Consider the following 16725-nt stretch of genomic DNA (forward strand, 5'->3'; position numbering starts at 1 on the left):
TAGGCTGGACCCATGGTGTGGGGATAGCATGCCTGCCTCTTACCCAGAGGCCCTGGGTTCAATTCCCAGCCAGGTCAGGGATTTTTACCTGGACCTGAGGGCTGGTTCGAGGTCCACTCAGCCTACGTGATTAGAATTGAGAAGCTACCTGACAGTGAGATAGCAACCCCGGTCTAGAAAGCCAAGAATAACGGCTGAGAGGATTCATCGTGCTGACCACACGACACCTCAAAATGTGCAGGCCTTCGGGCTGAGCAGCAGTCGCTTGGTAGGACAAGGCCCTTCAGGGCTGTAGTGACATGGGGTTAGGTTAGGTTTTTAAATCCATTTAGACACGAGGTCTCTTTGTAGACTTTCAACAGGTGGCAAGACACCAACACTTCACAGCACAGTCCCACACTAAATTACAATTTTAATCATGTAAGAGTGCTGCTTTCCAACTTCCTTCTTTTCTCAACTATTTTGGCCTCAGACGTGTGACCAGTGAAAGTTCGGGGTAGGAAATTCCAGGAAAACAAAACAGGATACAGTGCAAAACCAAGGTTTGTAAGCTACTATCTCAGTAACGCAGCATTACAGAAGTGTGATTCAAGATTTGATTTCTTCATCTAACATGGACGAAAAAAGAAATAGCCATCATTTAGTAATGCAAAATTCAGGGTTCAGTTTTTACTGGGACACCTTATTTCTAAGAATCAGAGCAGTCGACAAAGGGGGCCTTCAAGTTTATGTCAATGTTTACTCAAGCAACAGATAAGAAAGTGCTTGGCTAACTGGATTACAGGACCTCTATGCATCTAACTTTGGTTGTCAAGTAGTATACCAGGAATACATTTTCATTCTCTCTCAGTGAAAGATAAATCATGTGGAGGTACGGTCCCAAATTCTGCAAACCAATGTTCAAAGAATGCACTATCATGCAATCTAACATAATATATGCGTTAAAGTCAGAAGAAAAGCCATATAATCCAATATAAATGTCCGATTATTTGCCATTAAATACAAAATTTTCAAAAAAATATGCATTATGCATGAATTTTCTCCCAGAAAGGCCAAAACATGCATGGAAAAAGTACAGTTATTTGGAACTGATTAGTCATAAAAGGAATATTTGCAAAGTTTGAGAAGTGTAACCAGCTTACTTAGAAACATTCATTTGCATGGAAATCCGGGCTCTAGTTATTATCATCATCATCATTGGTTCTCTGCCTATCAGCAGGTTTTCGCATGCATTTTTCAAGCCGATCTGTCTTCTGCCACCTTTTAGCCTTCCAGTATCTTCCATTAATTTTCATGCTGTCCATCATCTGATAGCTCTTTCTTCCTCTCAACCATATCCCTGCAACTTTTTCTTCCAAAGCCTTTGTTAATAAACATTTCCTTTGCAAACCAATTCTTCTTTCTCTTTTGAATGGATTCCAGCATTGTTGTCCTTTCTCCACTTATTCTTTCCAGTACTACTTCATTCCTTAATTTGTCTTGCCAATTGATCTTCTCCATACCCACATTTCAAAAGATTTCAATCTTCTTTATTCCTCCCTTCTCAAACACCGAGTCTCAGACCATAAAGAGCAACGCTCCATACAAAGCACTTCTCTAACCTCTTCTTTAACCCATGAGGGGTTGCGTCCGGTCGTTTCAACCATTTCTGTTTATTTTGATCAATCCTTCCGCGAACACTGTTTATTATACTTCCTACCCCTCAGTACCTTCCAATGGACACGACCACACTTCTGTCACAACACTGTTATCCCTGTCCACTTCTTCAGTGAGTGACAAGTTGGCTATCCGGTCGTTTCGTTCGCAGGCGACTCCTCACGTTACCTATCTCCGTTCTATTCAACCATATGCGACTCATGGCGCAGACTTATTTATAACGCGGAAAGTGCACTGTTATCGTTCACTGTTGAGCCGAGGGAGGAGCATTGTCTAGATGTGTGTTGAATGAAACTAATCATTATTTTAAAAGTATTTTCCATAAACAGAATTTTTATTTTCAATTTCATCAGCAAAAGACAATCTCATTATTATAATTATGTTAAAAAGTGTTTGTGTTTAAATAGTATTATCCTATATTATTGTAACAATAAATAGCATATTAAGTAAGCGTTTGGTGTTTTATTGGTTTCCGGTCTAAACGACCGTATGCAACACCTGACGTTACACTCGGCACGCGACCCCTCGCGGGTTAAGGTCCATATTCAGTGGCCCACTCATCAGTACCCTTTGCTTCCTTGGCCATTGCGATCCTGCTCTTCACCTCATCCAAACAATACAGATCACTTCTGATTGTACTTTCTAAATATCTGAATGCAGATATTTCTTCTATTTCTTCACCTGAGAGAACGTCTGCCTCCGTAGCGTACCGGTTAACGTTATTAGCTGCCATCCTCGGGGGCCAGAGTTTGATTCCCGGTACTGCCAGAAATTTAAGAATGGCAGGAGGGCTGGAATGGTACATGCAGCTCACCTCCATTGGGGGTGTGCCTGAAAAGAGCTGAGGACACGAGTTTACTTTACTTTTACCTGTGAATTTTCATACCAAAATTTTGCACACAATCTGTTCAATTTTTTCAGCATGTTACTCAAGATTTTCTTAGTTTCTGCTAGGACCACCATGCCGTCAGCAAATATGATGCATTCATTTTTCTCTCCTCCCACATTAACACCTCACTTACCTTGATAACAACTTTCAATTATTTCCTCAAGGTTGGTGGAAGACAACAACCCTGTCTAACCCCTTTACCAATTTTGCTTTCTTCCAACAAATTCTGACCTACTCTTACCCAAACTGTTTGATTTATGTAAAGATTCTTCATCAGTCTTCTTTCTTCCCAATCTACTCTTTTTTTTTTTTCCTTTTTTTCTTTAGTATGTCCATTCATTTCTTCCATTGTACTCTGTCAAAAGGCTTTTTCAAGATCAATAAAAACCATGAACACCAATCTCCCTTTTTCAATATATCTTTCTCCAATGGTTCTTAATAACCCAATAGAGTAATTTCAGCAAAAGAAAGGAAAAAAAAACCATAGAAGACATGAAAAATTAAAGCTCCCTACTCCTCCTACTCCTCCTTTCCACTTATCCAGCTCCTGCCATGTTGGGGCATTTATAGCACTTCTCCACCTTCCTCTCTCCTTCCATCTTTCCTCTTCCATCACTTTGTCCCACTCCAGGTTTCTTCTCCTTGCACTGATCATTATTGAATTGATCCACCTTTCTCTAGATCTCCCTTTCACTCTCTTACCCTCATACTTCATCTCCATTATCTGTTTTGATATTCATTTCTCCTCCATCCTCTTTACACGTCCAAACCATCATAGTTTATTCCTATCAATTCTCTTATTCAAGTTTTCCATTCCAACCTCCTTTCCAATATCATTGTTTCCTTGTCTTTCCTATCATACTTCTGATGATGATGCTTGTTGTTTAAAGGGGCCTAATACCTAGGTCATCGCTGCCTCTGTGGATCAGCGGTAGAGTGTCGGCCTCCGGATCCCAAGATAGCGGGTTCAAACTCGGCAGAGGTAGTCGGATTTTTGAAGGGGCGGAAAAAAGTCCATTCGACACTCCATGTCGTACGATGTCGGCATGTAAAAGATCTCTGGTGACACATTTGGTGTTTACCCGACAAAATTCATTAAATCTCAGCCATAGACGCCCAAGAGAGTTTCGGTTTACTCGGTCTGCCATCTAGAGGGGGCCTAGAGTAAAACGGAACGTCGAAATTGACGAGCAGACAGCCAGATGGCATCAAATTGAAATGTCTGCACACGGTAGCTGAGGCCATACGATTATTATTATTATTATTACCTAGATCATCGGCCCTTAATGGCACGATATGAAACGAAATGGAAGGACAGTTAAAAATCCGTAATCCTCCACTGACCAGAATTCAAAACGTGAGGACAAAGAATGAATGGATGGATATGAAGTTAAAACAATCAGTAGATCCGACCCTTAATGCCCCATATTCCCAGAAACTAGCGTTAAACAATAGTAGTACTGACCAAGGGACTGCTTCTAAAGCACAATACTGAATCGATGATGCTTGTTGTCTAAACCGGTCCAAAATCCAGGTCATCGGCCCCTCATAATGGTACTTATCGCTAGGAAAATAGAACCATTGTATTTGTCATGTTGCGGTACTGATCAAAAGTAGTGGAGACTCGTGGTATTCCACACATTATGGTACTACTCACAGGTAATGTAATACGCACATGTAACACAAACCTATAAAAACCAAACCAAACCCCATCGTGCCGTTATTTTTGGCTTCCTAGACCGGGGCCGCTATCTCACCGTCAGATAGCTCCTCAATTCTAATCACGTAGGCTGAGTGGACCTCGAACCAGTCCTCAGGTCCAGGTAAAAATCCCTGACCTGGCCGGGAATCGAACCCGGGGCCTCCGGGTAAGAGGCAGGCACGCTACCCCTACACCACGGGGCCGGCAACACAAACCTATGGTGTTTTGCAAATTGTGTCGCTATTTAAAGGCAACACAAACCTATGGTGTTCCTCACATAAGTGGACCAACCACAGGGACTCGCACTATCCTGTGGTGTTCCTCACATAGTGGGTACTAATCATAGGTAAGGCAGAACCATGGTGTCGCTCATATAATGGTACGAATCACAGGTACTGTAAACTGCATCCTGAGCACACACTGTCGCTACTAATCAAAAACTTATTGTGTACCTAACATACTGGTACTATGCGCAAGTAAAGGCGACCCATGGTGTACCTGCGTGATAGTACTAATTACAAGTAGTATCATGGTTCTAATTTGATCATCCCTTGGTCGCCTCTTATGACAGGCAGGGGATACCATGGGTGTATTCTTCGTCTGCGTCCCCCACCCACAGGGGTTTATCATACTTCTTATATGTTTCATTTCAATTGTTTGAATTCTACTCTCCTTCCTGCATGTCATTGTCCAGATCAATATAGGTGTACAATACATTTTGTACATTACCTCTTTACACTTCCGTATTCCAGACAAGGTTTCTTACACTCTGGTAGAATGCATTGCCCTGCTAATCTCCTTGTCCAGCTCCTGCCAGAACTTGGTGTTGATTGCACTTCTCCACTGTTGCCTCTCCTTCCACCACTCCTCTTCAGTAATTGTTTTCCAGTCCAGTCTTCTTTTTCATATACTGTCCTTGACAGAGTCCATCCATCTTGCTCTTACCCTCTTTCCTTCTATCTTAGCCTCCAACAACTTGTTTTAGTATCCTTCCCTCCTCCATCCTCATAACATGTTCAAACCATCTCAATTTATTCTTCTCCATTCTTTCACTCAGTTTTTCTACCCCTATATCTTTTCTGACCTCAACATTTCTTACTCTGTCTCTCCTTGTCTTTCCTACCATACTCCTCAGAAACTTCATCACACTGGCCTGAATTTCACTCTCATTTCTTGCTGAGAAAGTCCAAGTCTCTGATGCATATGTTAATATAGAGGTATAGTACGAAGGTAATCCCAAAAATAAGGTCTCCTAATTTTTTTATAAATACACAGACCTGTTTATTTCTACAATAGTTTACATCATGTACAGCTTGAACATTTAGCTATTTTTCTACATAATCACCATTTTGGTCAATGCATTTTTGTAGACGCTATGACAGTTTTTGTATGCCCATGTCATACCAGCTCGCTGTCCGACTCGTTGGCTGAACGGTCAGCGTACTGGCCTTCGGTTCAGAGGGTCCTGGGTTCGATTCCCGGGCGGGTCAGGGATTTTAACCTTAATTGGTTAATTCCTACAGCACGGGGGCTGGGTGTATGTGTTGTCTTCATCATCATTTCATCCTCATCACGACGCGCAGGTCACCTACGGGTGTCAAATAGAAAGACCTGCACCTGGCGAGCCGAACCCGTCCTGGGATATCCTGGCACTGAAAGCCATACGACATTTCATTTCATTACCAGCTCGCTACCATGCTGTTCAGGAAGTTGTGAGCGGCGCTTCAGGAAACCTCAGGAACCAAAGTGCAGAGATCATCCAGGGTGATCCGCCGATCTTCACGCATGATTTGCTCAACCTTCACGACTGTCTCGACGGAAACTGACGGTCTCCCGCTCCTTTGTTCATTCGTCGTGAATTTCAGTCCGACTGGCTGCAACTCTCTACACCACTTATGATCATTTTTTACATCCATGCACGACTCACCATACACTTCTGTCAATTGGCGATGGATTTCAATCAGTTCAGTACCTTTCGCGTTCAAAAACCGAATAACTGCGCGCACTTCGCACTTGGCGGTGAAGTCCAACGGGAGCTCCATTCTCAATGGCTGCCAAGCCAAGACTGAGTGCCTCAGCGCGGCGTGTGCATGTTTATATGCGAGCGCAGGAAACACTCTTCACAATACTGTGACCAACAGCCACAAGAACAGAGTTCTGTATTTATAAAAAGATACGAGATCTTGTTTTTGGGATTACCCTCGTACATCTTGTACAATATCTCTTTAAATTTCACAGGAACTTCCTGTTCCACACCAGGTCCCTTACATTCTAGTAGAACGTATTTCCTGCTTACACCCTTCTGCTGATCTCCTTATCCAGCCTTGTATTTTGCATTAATTCACTCCCTATGTATTTGAAATTGTCTAACAATTTCAAGGCTTTGACCATCAATTTTCACAATGCTTTTCCCATGTCTTTCTCCTCTTGACATCATCATGGTCTTGTTTTTGATGATGATGATGATGATGCTTGTTGTTTAAAGGGGCCTAACATCTAGTTCATTGGCCCCTAATGGTACGAAATGAGACAAAATGTAATGACAATTTTAAAATTCAAAATCATCCACTGACCAGAATTCAAAACTTAATGATGAAGAATGAATGGATGAATATGAATTTAAAACAATCAGTGGATCTGACCCACAATGCCCCAACTTCCTAGAAACTATCCTGAATCAATATTAGTATTGGCCAAGGGACTGCTTCCAAAACACAATCCTGAGTTGATGATGCTGCTTGTCTAAAATGGTCCAAAATCCAGGTCAATGGCCCCTTATAAGGGTACTTATGGCTAGTAAAGTACAACCATGGTATTTCTCATGTTGCGGTACTAATCAAAAGTAGCATAGACTCACGGTGTTCCACACATTATGGTACTACTCACAAGTATTGTACGTCACACAGGTAACGCAGACCTATGGTGTTTCTCACATGACAGCGCCGCTCACAGGCAACGCAAACCCATGGTGTTCCTCACTTAGGTGTACTAATCACGGGCACAAGTATTCCCATGGTGTTGCTCATATAATGGGTACTAATCAAAGGCAACGCACTCCCTCGATGTCACTCATATTGTGCTACTAACCACAGGCAACGCCCAGACCCGTGGTGTTTCTCACATAATGGTTCTAATCATGGGCAACGTAAGCCCATGGTGTTCCACATTTAGTGGTACTAATCACAGGGACTGGAAACCCACAGTGAACCACTCTCTGCTGCTACTAATCACAAAACTATTGTGTACCTAACATAGTGGTACTACTCGGAAGTAAAGACGACCCTTGGTGTTCCACGACTGATGGCACTTATCATGAGTAGTTTCATGGTTCTGATTCAATCATCCCTTGGTCGCCCCTTTTAGTCGCCTCTTACGGCAGGCAGGGGATACCATGGGTGTAGTCTATGTCCGCATCCCCCAGCCACCGGGGGTGGTGTGTTTGGTCCGTGAGAGGTATTTTATTTCCCTCAGGTCCGCCAGCAAGCCGGTTAGGACCCCCCTATCCGTCACCTGGCGCGCCACGTGGGAGTATCACCTCTCCCCCTGCCACGCCAGTGTAATAGATTCGTGTGGTCTTGCTTTTCTCTGCACTGATTTTCATACCATACTTTTCAATTTTATAATTCACTGCATCAGGTTGTTCTTTGTTGTTCATTCCCCAGACTACAATATTGTCTGCAAATAGTAATAACTTCTCCCTATTCCCACACGCTTTCTTCATCTCCTTTACAATTTTTTCTATAACCAATAAAAACAAAAAAGGTGATAGCTCCCTAGGCCTCCCAAACCCAGAGATTGAAAACTGACCAAGCCAGGTTGGATACGAGGAACCTGGCACAAGGAAGAGAAGGTAACCCTTCCTTTTAGTTGTTTTCTGTGACAGACTGTAGCTGTGCTATTCTTCACACAGAAATAGTACATCATTTTCTGGCTTTCAATCTCGTGCTGATATTACAAGATATTAGAATCATTCCGTATTGACGGTTTTCACTTTACAAAGGAAAAATTAAATGTATCCTCCTAATTCAATACAAAACATAATTCCATTATTAGATGGAGCAATAAAATTTTTAGCTTGTATTATGTAGATTACTTTAACCCCCCTTATTTTACTGAAGATGGCTCAAACGAGTCAAAACATGTTTGAATTTTATTGCTCCATCTAATAATGGAATTATGTTTTGTATTGAATTAGGAGGATACATTTAATTTTTCCTTTGTAATCGTGCTGAATTGCATTTATTTACGTAAACTGTTATTTACTGTTTATGAGTCACAGATAAGTCGCTTACATGTATGCATTGCTAATGCATTTTATCCCTTCAAACTACGACAAGGGAATACTTACCTACAAACATATCTCCAACATTAGTCTCTGTGAAACGAGTAGGAATCATCCGACTGTCCATGCAAGTGAAGAACACGGCCTTAGGCTGCAATCAGATATAGCATAAAGAGGAATGAGGCATGACACTAGAACAATACGGGATAGATAAGCATTTTTATGAATGTTAGAAACAACTATAGAAAACAGCTTCCAAACAAGAATTAAAATTTGAACCAGTTCACGTCAATGTTTTCCGGGCTTGTAGGCCATGGTCCAGGATCGTGTGATGGTGCCGAAGTTTCACCGAAGACTGCGTTCGACATTATCAAAGGTTGCAATTTACAAACTTCATCATATAGGTCCATATTGATACAGCTTAATTAAGAAATAGGTGCCAGTCAATAAACTTCACTTTACAGGTGAGAACACATTCAATGTTAAAATATGTTATACATTCTTTAGCATGCGCAGAAGCGTGGCGAGAAGCAGGTCAGGCCTAGGCTCGGATGGGAATACGCTGTAGGGTGATAAAACACTTTTGAGGACCTTGTCTTTTGGAAAAAAAATCATTAGATTTAAAGTCTTCAGTTGATGATAAGGTCCCATTCTCCAGTTTCCGAAGCCAAAGTTCAAATTCTACCTTAGTCAGTACACTGAAGCTACTGTACGTCAGATCTCAAGAAATATTATTTAGAATCCACACATGTAGAAGAATACCGTACTAGTTCTTCATTACCACAGGTTCCGACCGCCTTCGATAGCCGTGATGCTCACAGTGGAATAGAGTCCCTTTGCAATCCCACCTAATTATATAGTGCAGGCTACAGCTCACTGCTCGCCTATTGGTCCGCCATGCTGGATGGGCGGTCGCTGATTGGCCGTAGGGAGCCCGATGTACATCAAACTGCCATGGTGGACACAGGCAACTGATCACCCTTTGCCTTTTCCGGTCTGCTGAGGCCATCATGTCCTTCCAGGATTTAAGGCTTTCAGGACTGGAAAGCAGCCTTTGTTTACCTGTTCATGTTCCTCCTTACAGTTGAAGCTGTTGGTGTGCTTCAGGATGTCAATGGCTTCCCTCTGTAGCCGGGCGTGATAAGACACAGTAGTTGACAGTACTTCCGTGCTGCTGTACTGTATGTCACGGTCTGCTAGCAACGAGTGTTCAGCAACTGTTGATCTTTCTGCTTGTTCCAGCCAGCTGTGTCTGTTATGCTCCTTCAGTAGAGTGGTGAAGCTGCATTTTGTAGTGCCTGTACATACCTCACCGCAGCTGCACGGGATCTTGAAGACACCTGCTATGGAGAGGGGATGGCGCTTGTCTTTAGCAGACCTAAGTAGTTCCGAAGTAGGAGCTACAAAATGTAGCATCAGCACTATTTCGCCAACTGTAGACCGCTTGGAACTTAAGACTATGGTACAGTATTCTACTCCTTCTTTTCTTCCCAGAACCTCTTCATATTACCACCGATCGCGTGCCTCTGTTCATCTGAGAACACTCTCCGAGGTTGATGTAAAATTTGCAAATGTGAAAAGTCTGCAGAAGTCATCCGTCGTCAGAAGTCCACCCTGTTAGTTATGACATAATCTGTAGTCTTTAGTCTTTGTAAATTCCATCGTATCTCTCCCAGTGTGTTTTAATTTGGAGACATAATCAAAAATCTTCTCATTTTAGCCTGTCGTCATTTATTCTGTGAAGGCAAGCAAAAAGTAGTAGTCTTCGTCTTTTAATTGTGTCTGTAATTTTTTATAATAATAATGTTATTGGCTTTATATCCCACTAACTGCTTTTATGGTTTTTGGAGACAACAAGGTGTCGGAATTTGTCCCGCAGAAGCTCTTTTACATGCCATTAAATCCACCAACACGAGGCTGATGTATTTCAGCACCAGACTGAGCTAGGATCGAACCTGCCAAGATGGGATCAGAAGACCAGCACGTCAACCATCTGAGCCACTCAGCCCGGCTGTAATTTTCTCTATATTGTGGTAGAGGTCTTTATTTTTTCTCCTCATTCAAATATCTTTATTCTTTTCAGGTCCAAAATGTTCCTTTCCTTTCCAGTTCAGGCCGATGACCATTGACGTTAGGCCCCTTAAAACAACAAGCATCATCATCAGCATTTTTTCCAGTTCCTCTTGTTCACCTCTTTTGTTCAAAATTAAACATTCTGATCCATATAATACTTCTGATTTAATTACAGTCGTGTAGTGCCGGATTTTTGCCTGAAACGTTACTTATACCAACTGAGGCTTTCACGGCCGGCATTACAAATCATGTCGGTGTTTTTCGGGCATGTGATGGTCCCGATGTTTCACCAAAGATTGGCGGACCAATAGGCAAGCAGTGCACCGTAGCCTGCACTATATAATGCGGTGGAATTACAACACCACTTCATTCCACTGTAAGCTTTGCTGCTATTGAAGTCAGTTGGAACGCTTGATAATGCTGAACACAGTCTTCAGTGAAACATCGGACAAGCCCGGAAAATACTGACATGATTTGAAACGATAGTGATCATTTGTTATAACGGTGTTGAGCTATCCATCTTGTTCAATCTCTCCTTGCAGGTTGTGTTATCGAGTCCATTTGACTGGATCCATTCTCCCAATTTATCAACTCTTTGAATATGTCCATATTGTGTTGTTAGGTACTTTTCTCAGTTATGTCTATATTTAATGTTTTGTTGTTTGTTTTTTCATATGAAATTTGAAGACCAGTTTTGATGTCTATGTCATGAAGAATTTCTGCCATTAATTGTGCTTGGAATTTGTTTTCTGAAGTTATTGTTATCTCCAGTAAAGGCAAGACATTTCAACTCAAATCTTCCCTTGCCCTGGCCCCAAACTGTTCCCTCTTTTCTGTAGGCCTATTCTAATTCCCCATTCTCATAAAATTTTTTAATACCAAATTGATGAAACTCCATCACCTTGTTGGACTCCAGTCTTTATTTTGAAGGAGTCCGAAGGTTCATTTAGAAATTTAACTCTTTAGGTTGTATCTGAGTGTGTTTGGTGGTGGTGATTATTGTTTTAAGAGGAAGTACAACTAGGCAATCATCCCCTATATAACACTAATCAGAGAGAAAAAAATGGAAGGATCCGACACTTCAAAAACTGAAGATTTCGGCCAAAGGAAGGCAAGGGCCACAAAGGACGAGAAAATTAAATACTCCCAAGGCCTCAAAATCTATTTTTGTTGGGGTCGGGGAAGAACAAGGGTTGACCAAGGGATGTCAGACAGGATAGAGGAAAGTGAGGAGACTGGCACAAGTAAGTGAAAGCAATCAATCACTCAGTCACTACTGATATGCATTTAGGGCAGTCGCCCAGGTGGCAGATCCCTATCTGTTGCTTTCTTAGCATTTCCTTAAATGATCACAAAGAAATTGGAAATTTATTGAACATCTCCCTTGGTAAGTTATTCCAATCCCTAACTCCCCTACCTATAAACGAATATTTGCCCCAATTTGTCCTCTTGTATTCCAGCTTTATCTTCATGTTGTGATCTTTCCTACTTTTAGAGACACCACCGAAACATATTCCTCTACTGATGACATTCCACGCCATCTCTCCACTGATAGCTCAGAACATACCACTTAGTCTAGCAGCTCGTCTCCTTTCTCCCAAGTCTTCCCAGCACAAACTTGGCAACAGTTTTGTAACGCTACTCTTTTGTCGGAAATCACCCTGAACAAATCGAGCTGCTTTTCTTTGGATTTTTTTCCAGTTTTTGAATCAAGTAATCCTGGTGATAGTCCCATACACGGGAACCATACTCTAGTTCGGGTCTTACCAGAGACTTATGTGCCCTCTCCTTTACATCCTTACTACAACACCTAAATACCCTCATAGCCATGTGCAGAGATCTGTACCCTTTATTAACAATCATATGTATGTGATTATCCCAATGAAGATCTTTCCTTCTATTAACACCTAGGGTACTTACCATGATCCCCAAAAGGAACTTTCACCCCATCAACCCATTAATTAAAACTGAGAGGATTTTCCTATTTGTGAAACTCACAACCTGACTTTTAACCCCGTTTATCATCATAGCATTGCCTACTGTCCATCTCACAACATTATCAAGGTCATTTTGCAGTTGCTCACAATCTTGTAACTTATTTATTATTCTATAGCGAATAACATCATCTGCAAAAAGCCTTATCTCTGATTCCACTTCTTTACACATATCATTGATTTTATATTTATCATAAAGGTCCAATAATACTGTGTTGAGGAATTCCCCTCTTAATTATTACAGGGTCAGATAAAGCTTCACCTACTCTAATTCTCTTAGTCCTATTTTCCAGAAATATAGCCACCCATTCAGTCACTCTTCTGTCTAGTCCAATTGCACTCATTTTTTTCCAGTAGTCTCCCATGATCTACCCTGCAAATGCCTTAGATAGGTCAATCACAATACAGTCCATTTGACCTCCTCAATCCAGGATATCTGCTATATCTTGCTGGAATCCTTCATTTGAGCTTCAGTGGAATAACCTTTCCTAAAATCAAACTGCCTTCTGTCAAACCAGTTATTAATTTTGCAAACATGTCTAATATAATCCGAAAGAATGCCTTCCCAAAGCTTATACATGCAATGCATGTCAAACTGACTGGCCTGTAATTTTCAACTTTATGTCTGTCACCCTTTCCTTTATACACAGGGGCTACTACAGTACCGTATAGCACCTCTCCATTCATTTGCTATAGCTCCTTCATGCAAACAATAATGAAATAAGAACTTCAGATATGGTAATATATCCCAACCCATTCCCTTTAGTATATTTCCAGATATCTTATCAATTACAGCTGCTTTTCTAGTTTTCAATTTTTGTATATTACTGTAAATATCATTGTTAACATAGATAAATCTCCTCTACCTGGACATTACCCTTGTAACCAACAATCTTTACATACTGCTGACTGAATACTTCTGCCTTTTGAAGATCCTCACATACACACTCTCCTTGTTCCTTTATGATTTCTGAAATGTCTTTCTTGGAACCTGTTTCTGCCTTAAAGTACCGGTACCTAAATATACTCTTCAATTTTTCACTAAAATTTCTATGACGACCAATTATGCTTGCCATCATGTTATCCTTGGCTGATTTCTTTGCTAGATTCAATTTCCTAGTAAGTTCCTTCAATTTCTCCTTACTTTCACAGCCATTTCTAAATCTATTTCATTCCAACCTGCACCTTCTTCTTAGTCTCTTTACTTCTCTGTTATAATATAGTGGGTCTTTACCATTCCTTACCACCTGTAAAGGTACCGTACAAACCTATTTTCACATTACTCAACAATTGCTTTAAACCCATCCCAGTCTGTTTACGTTTTTATTTACCCTTTTCCACTCCCTCAAGCCTGTTTTATCAGCCATATGGTACTGCCTAATAGTCCTAATTTTTATACCTTCCTTTCTATCATATTTATTTTTAACTATGACAAAAACAGCTTCGTGATCACTAATACCATCTATTACTTTGGTTTCTCTATAGAGCTCATCTGGTTTTATCAGCACCTCATCCAAAATATTCTTCCCTCTAGTTGGTTCCATCACTTTCTGAATCAACTGCCCTTCCCATATTAACTTATTTGCCATTTGTTGATCATGCTTCCTGTCATTTGCATTACCTTCCCAACTGACATTTGGTAAATTGAGATCACCTGCTACTATCACATTTCTTTCCATATCGTTTCCAACATAGCTAATTATCTTATCAAATAATTCTGAATCAGCGTAAGCGCTACGCTTTCCTGGTCTGTACACTCACAAGACATCAAATTGCCTATTATCTTTATAGATGAGCCTTACACCTAGAATTTCATGTTTGTCATCTTTAACTTTTCCGTAGCTTACAAATTCTTCTTTCACTAGAATGAATACTCCCCCTCCTGCCATTCCAATCCTATCTCTACGATACACACTTCAGTTCCGTGAGAATATATTTCTGCATCCATTATATCATTTTTAAGCCATGATTCAACTCCTATTACAATATCTGTAAAGTATATATCTCTTAAATTACTTAATTTGATTCCTTTCTTTACAATACTTCTACAGTCGAGCACTAAAATTTTTGTTACATCCCTACTTGACTTCCATTTCCCTGTACCCTTATCACCACTCCCTAGGCCACCCCATTACCCTGAATGTACCTGTCTATGTCTATGCAATGCCAGGGCTCAGCTAAGTACCCTGTGGTTACCAACCCACGCTCCCTTTCTAGGCCCCTTTTAGTAACTTCTTATGACAGGCAGGGGATACCGTGAGTGTTATTCTACCTTCTACGTATCTTTCAATATTGCAACTATATGAAACCATCCTAGATTTTGCAAGGCCAGATGCCCTTCCCTCTTGACATCACATTATTTTTCAGATAAAAATCTCAACCCAGGATCGACTGTGTTTCGAACCTCAGCCTTCTAGGTGGAAAGCCAGTAGCTAAGCTATTATTATTATTATTATTATTATTATTATTATTATTATTATTATTATTATTATTATTATTATTATTGGTATCTGCTAAGGAATTCTTGCCTTCAGAATAAAGGAAAGGTATAGGGGCCTATTTCTCCAATTCCCAAAATGGTATTGGTTTTATGTCTCACTATTGCAGTTTTCGGAGACGCCGAGGTGCCGACATTTTGCCTCGCAGGACTTATCTTACTTGCCGCTAAATCTACCAACACGGGGCAGACGTATTTGAGCATCTTCAAATACCACCTGCAACTTGGGCTCAGAAAGCCGGCGCCTTAAACGTCTGAGCCACTCAGCCCGGCAATAATAATAATACCATCCTCGAGCAACTGATAAGGTTTTCTAAAAGCTACATCTTACAAACCATTTTTCTTTTTCATTCTGCTATCGATATTAGGTTAAGAGTAAAAATTAATGGAAATCCAACAAATCTGAAGCAATAAAAAGCGATTCAGTAACAAACAATGTCATATATATATAGTACAATTTACTTGTAAGAAAATGTCCCTAACATCATATTTTAGGTTAGGACAGACATCTGGGAAACTGCAACCTTCTTTTACACACAGGTCGTCATGGAAACGCTTAGCCACGCCCTCTCGTGACTGAATCGATTTGAATTATTTCAGGTAACACATGAGCTCAATTTTTTTATGATCTACAAAAAAAATATGTCAAATGTCAACTATAGCCTACTATCCAACTCCTAGACGACGAACTTCCCAAACATTAGAGTCAACAGGTGTATACAATATTTTCGTCCATCCCCTTTAAACAGTTCTGAACATAAACCAGTTCACGCATGCGTGACCTGAATAATATTCCAGTTTGTTTACAAAAATTGTACTATACCTCCGGATTGTTTTTGACTTGCTGAAACTGCTCCACCATGGTTATGCGGTCCGTCTGCCGATATTTCATAATTCCTTTCAGTATTCTATCCATAGTGAAACAGTTTTAGGTCAGTAAGTATTTCACTAAATAATGGTGCCCTGTTCACTGGATCAGAGAGTGCTTACTATCAGCTGTTCCTACCGATGCCGGAGTGCAGAGAACATGACGTTCGTCGGGTGACCTCATGATAAACACACGCCGAGGTCAAAGTTAGCGCATTCTTAGCATAGGTTACCCACTGTGTCTTACTTTCGCGATCGTGTTTGAAGTTCAGGATAGAAAAACATTTCTTTATTGTTGAGAATTTCACAGGAGAAACGTGTTTACTCATTGGGTGATTTAGTTAACTACGGTACCGTCGTTGAGAGGACAATCACTTAGCAAGTGTACAATGACATTTTTTTCCACATTGTTCCTCAGGTCTCAGACACAGTAGCGGCGACTGGGGATTAAACGTGCGCGGGCAAAAAATATACAGGCAACAAACAGTACCCGAGTTTGTGGGATATAGAGGACGGGGGCGGGGGTGGGAGTGGGGGATTATGTACATCAAAACTTTTTTTTTTGCTAGGGGCTTTACGTCGCGCCGACACAGATAGGTCTTATGGCGACGATGGGATAGGAAAGGCTTAGGAGTTGGAAGGAAGCGGCCGTGGCCTTAATTAAGGTACAGCCCCAGCATTTGCCTGGTGTGAACATGGGAAACCACGGAAAACCATTTTCAGGGCTGCCGATAGTGGGATTCGAACCTACTATCTCCCGGATGC

At 41.0% G+C, this 16725-nt stretch overlaps 1 protein-coding gene across 1 annotated transcript in view; it reads right to left on the reverse strand.

Annotated features, from left to right (window-relative positions):
• Positions 1–16083, reverse strand: part of CAHbeta (carbonic anhydrase beta) — a 37079-nt gene extending 20996 nt beyond the window's left edge. Inside the window, exons 1-2 of the mRNA XM_067158001.2 lie at positions 15917–16083; positions 8596–8680 (exon numbers count right to left, since the gene is read on the reverse strand). Of these exons, the coding sequence (XP_067014102.1) occupies positions 8596–8680; positions 15917–16009 (178 nt within the window). The 5' untranslated portion in view covers positions 16010–16083. The remainder of the gene's footprint in view (positions 1–8595; positions 8681–15916) is intronic.
• Between the last annotated feature and the right edge of the window lie 642 nt (positions 16084–16725).

This window comes from Anabrus simplex, chromosome 14, assembly GCF_040414725.1.
Source record: "Anabrus simplex isolate iqAnaSimp1 chromosome 14, ASM4041472v1, whole genome shotgun sequence".
Classification (NCBI taxonomy): Eukaryota; Metazoa; Arthropoda; class Insecta; order Orthoptera; family Tettigoniidae; genus Anabrus; species Anabrus simplex.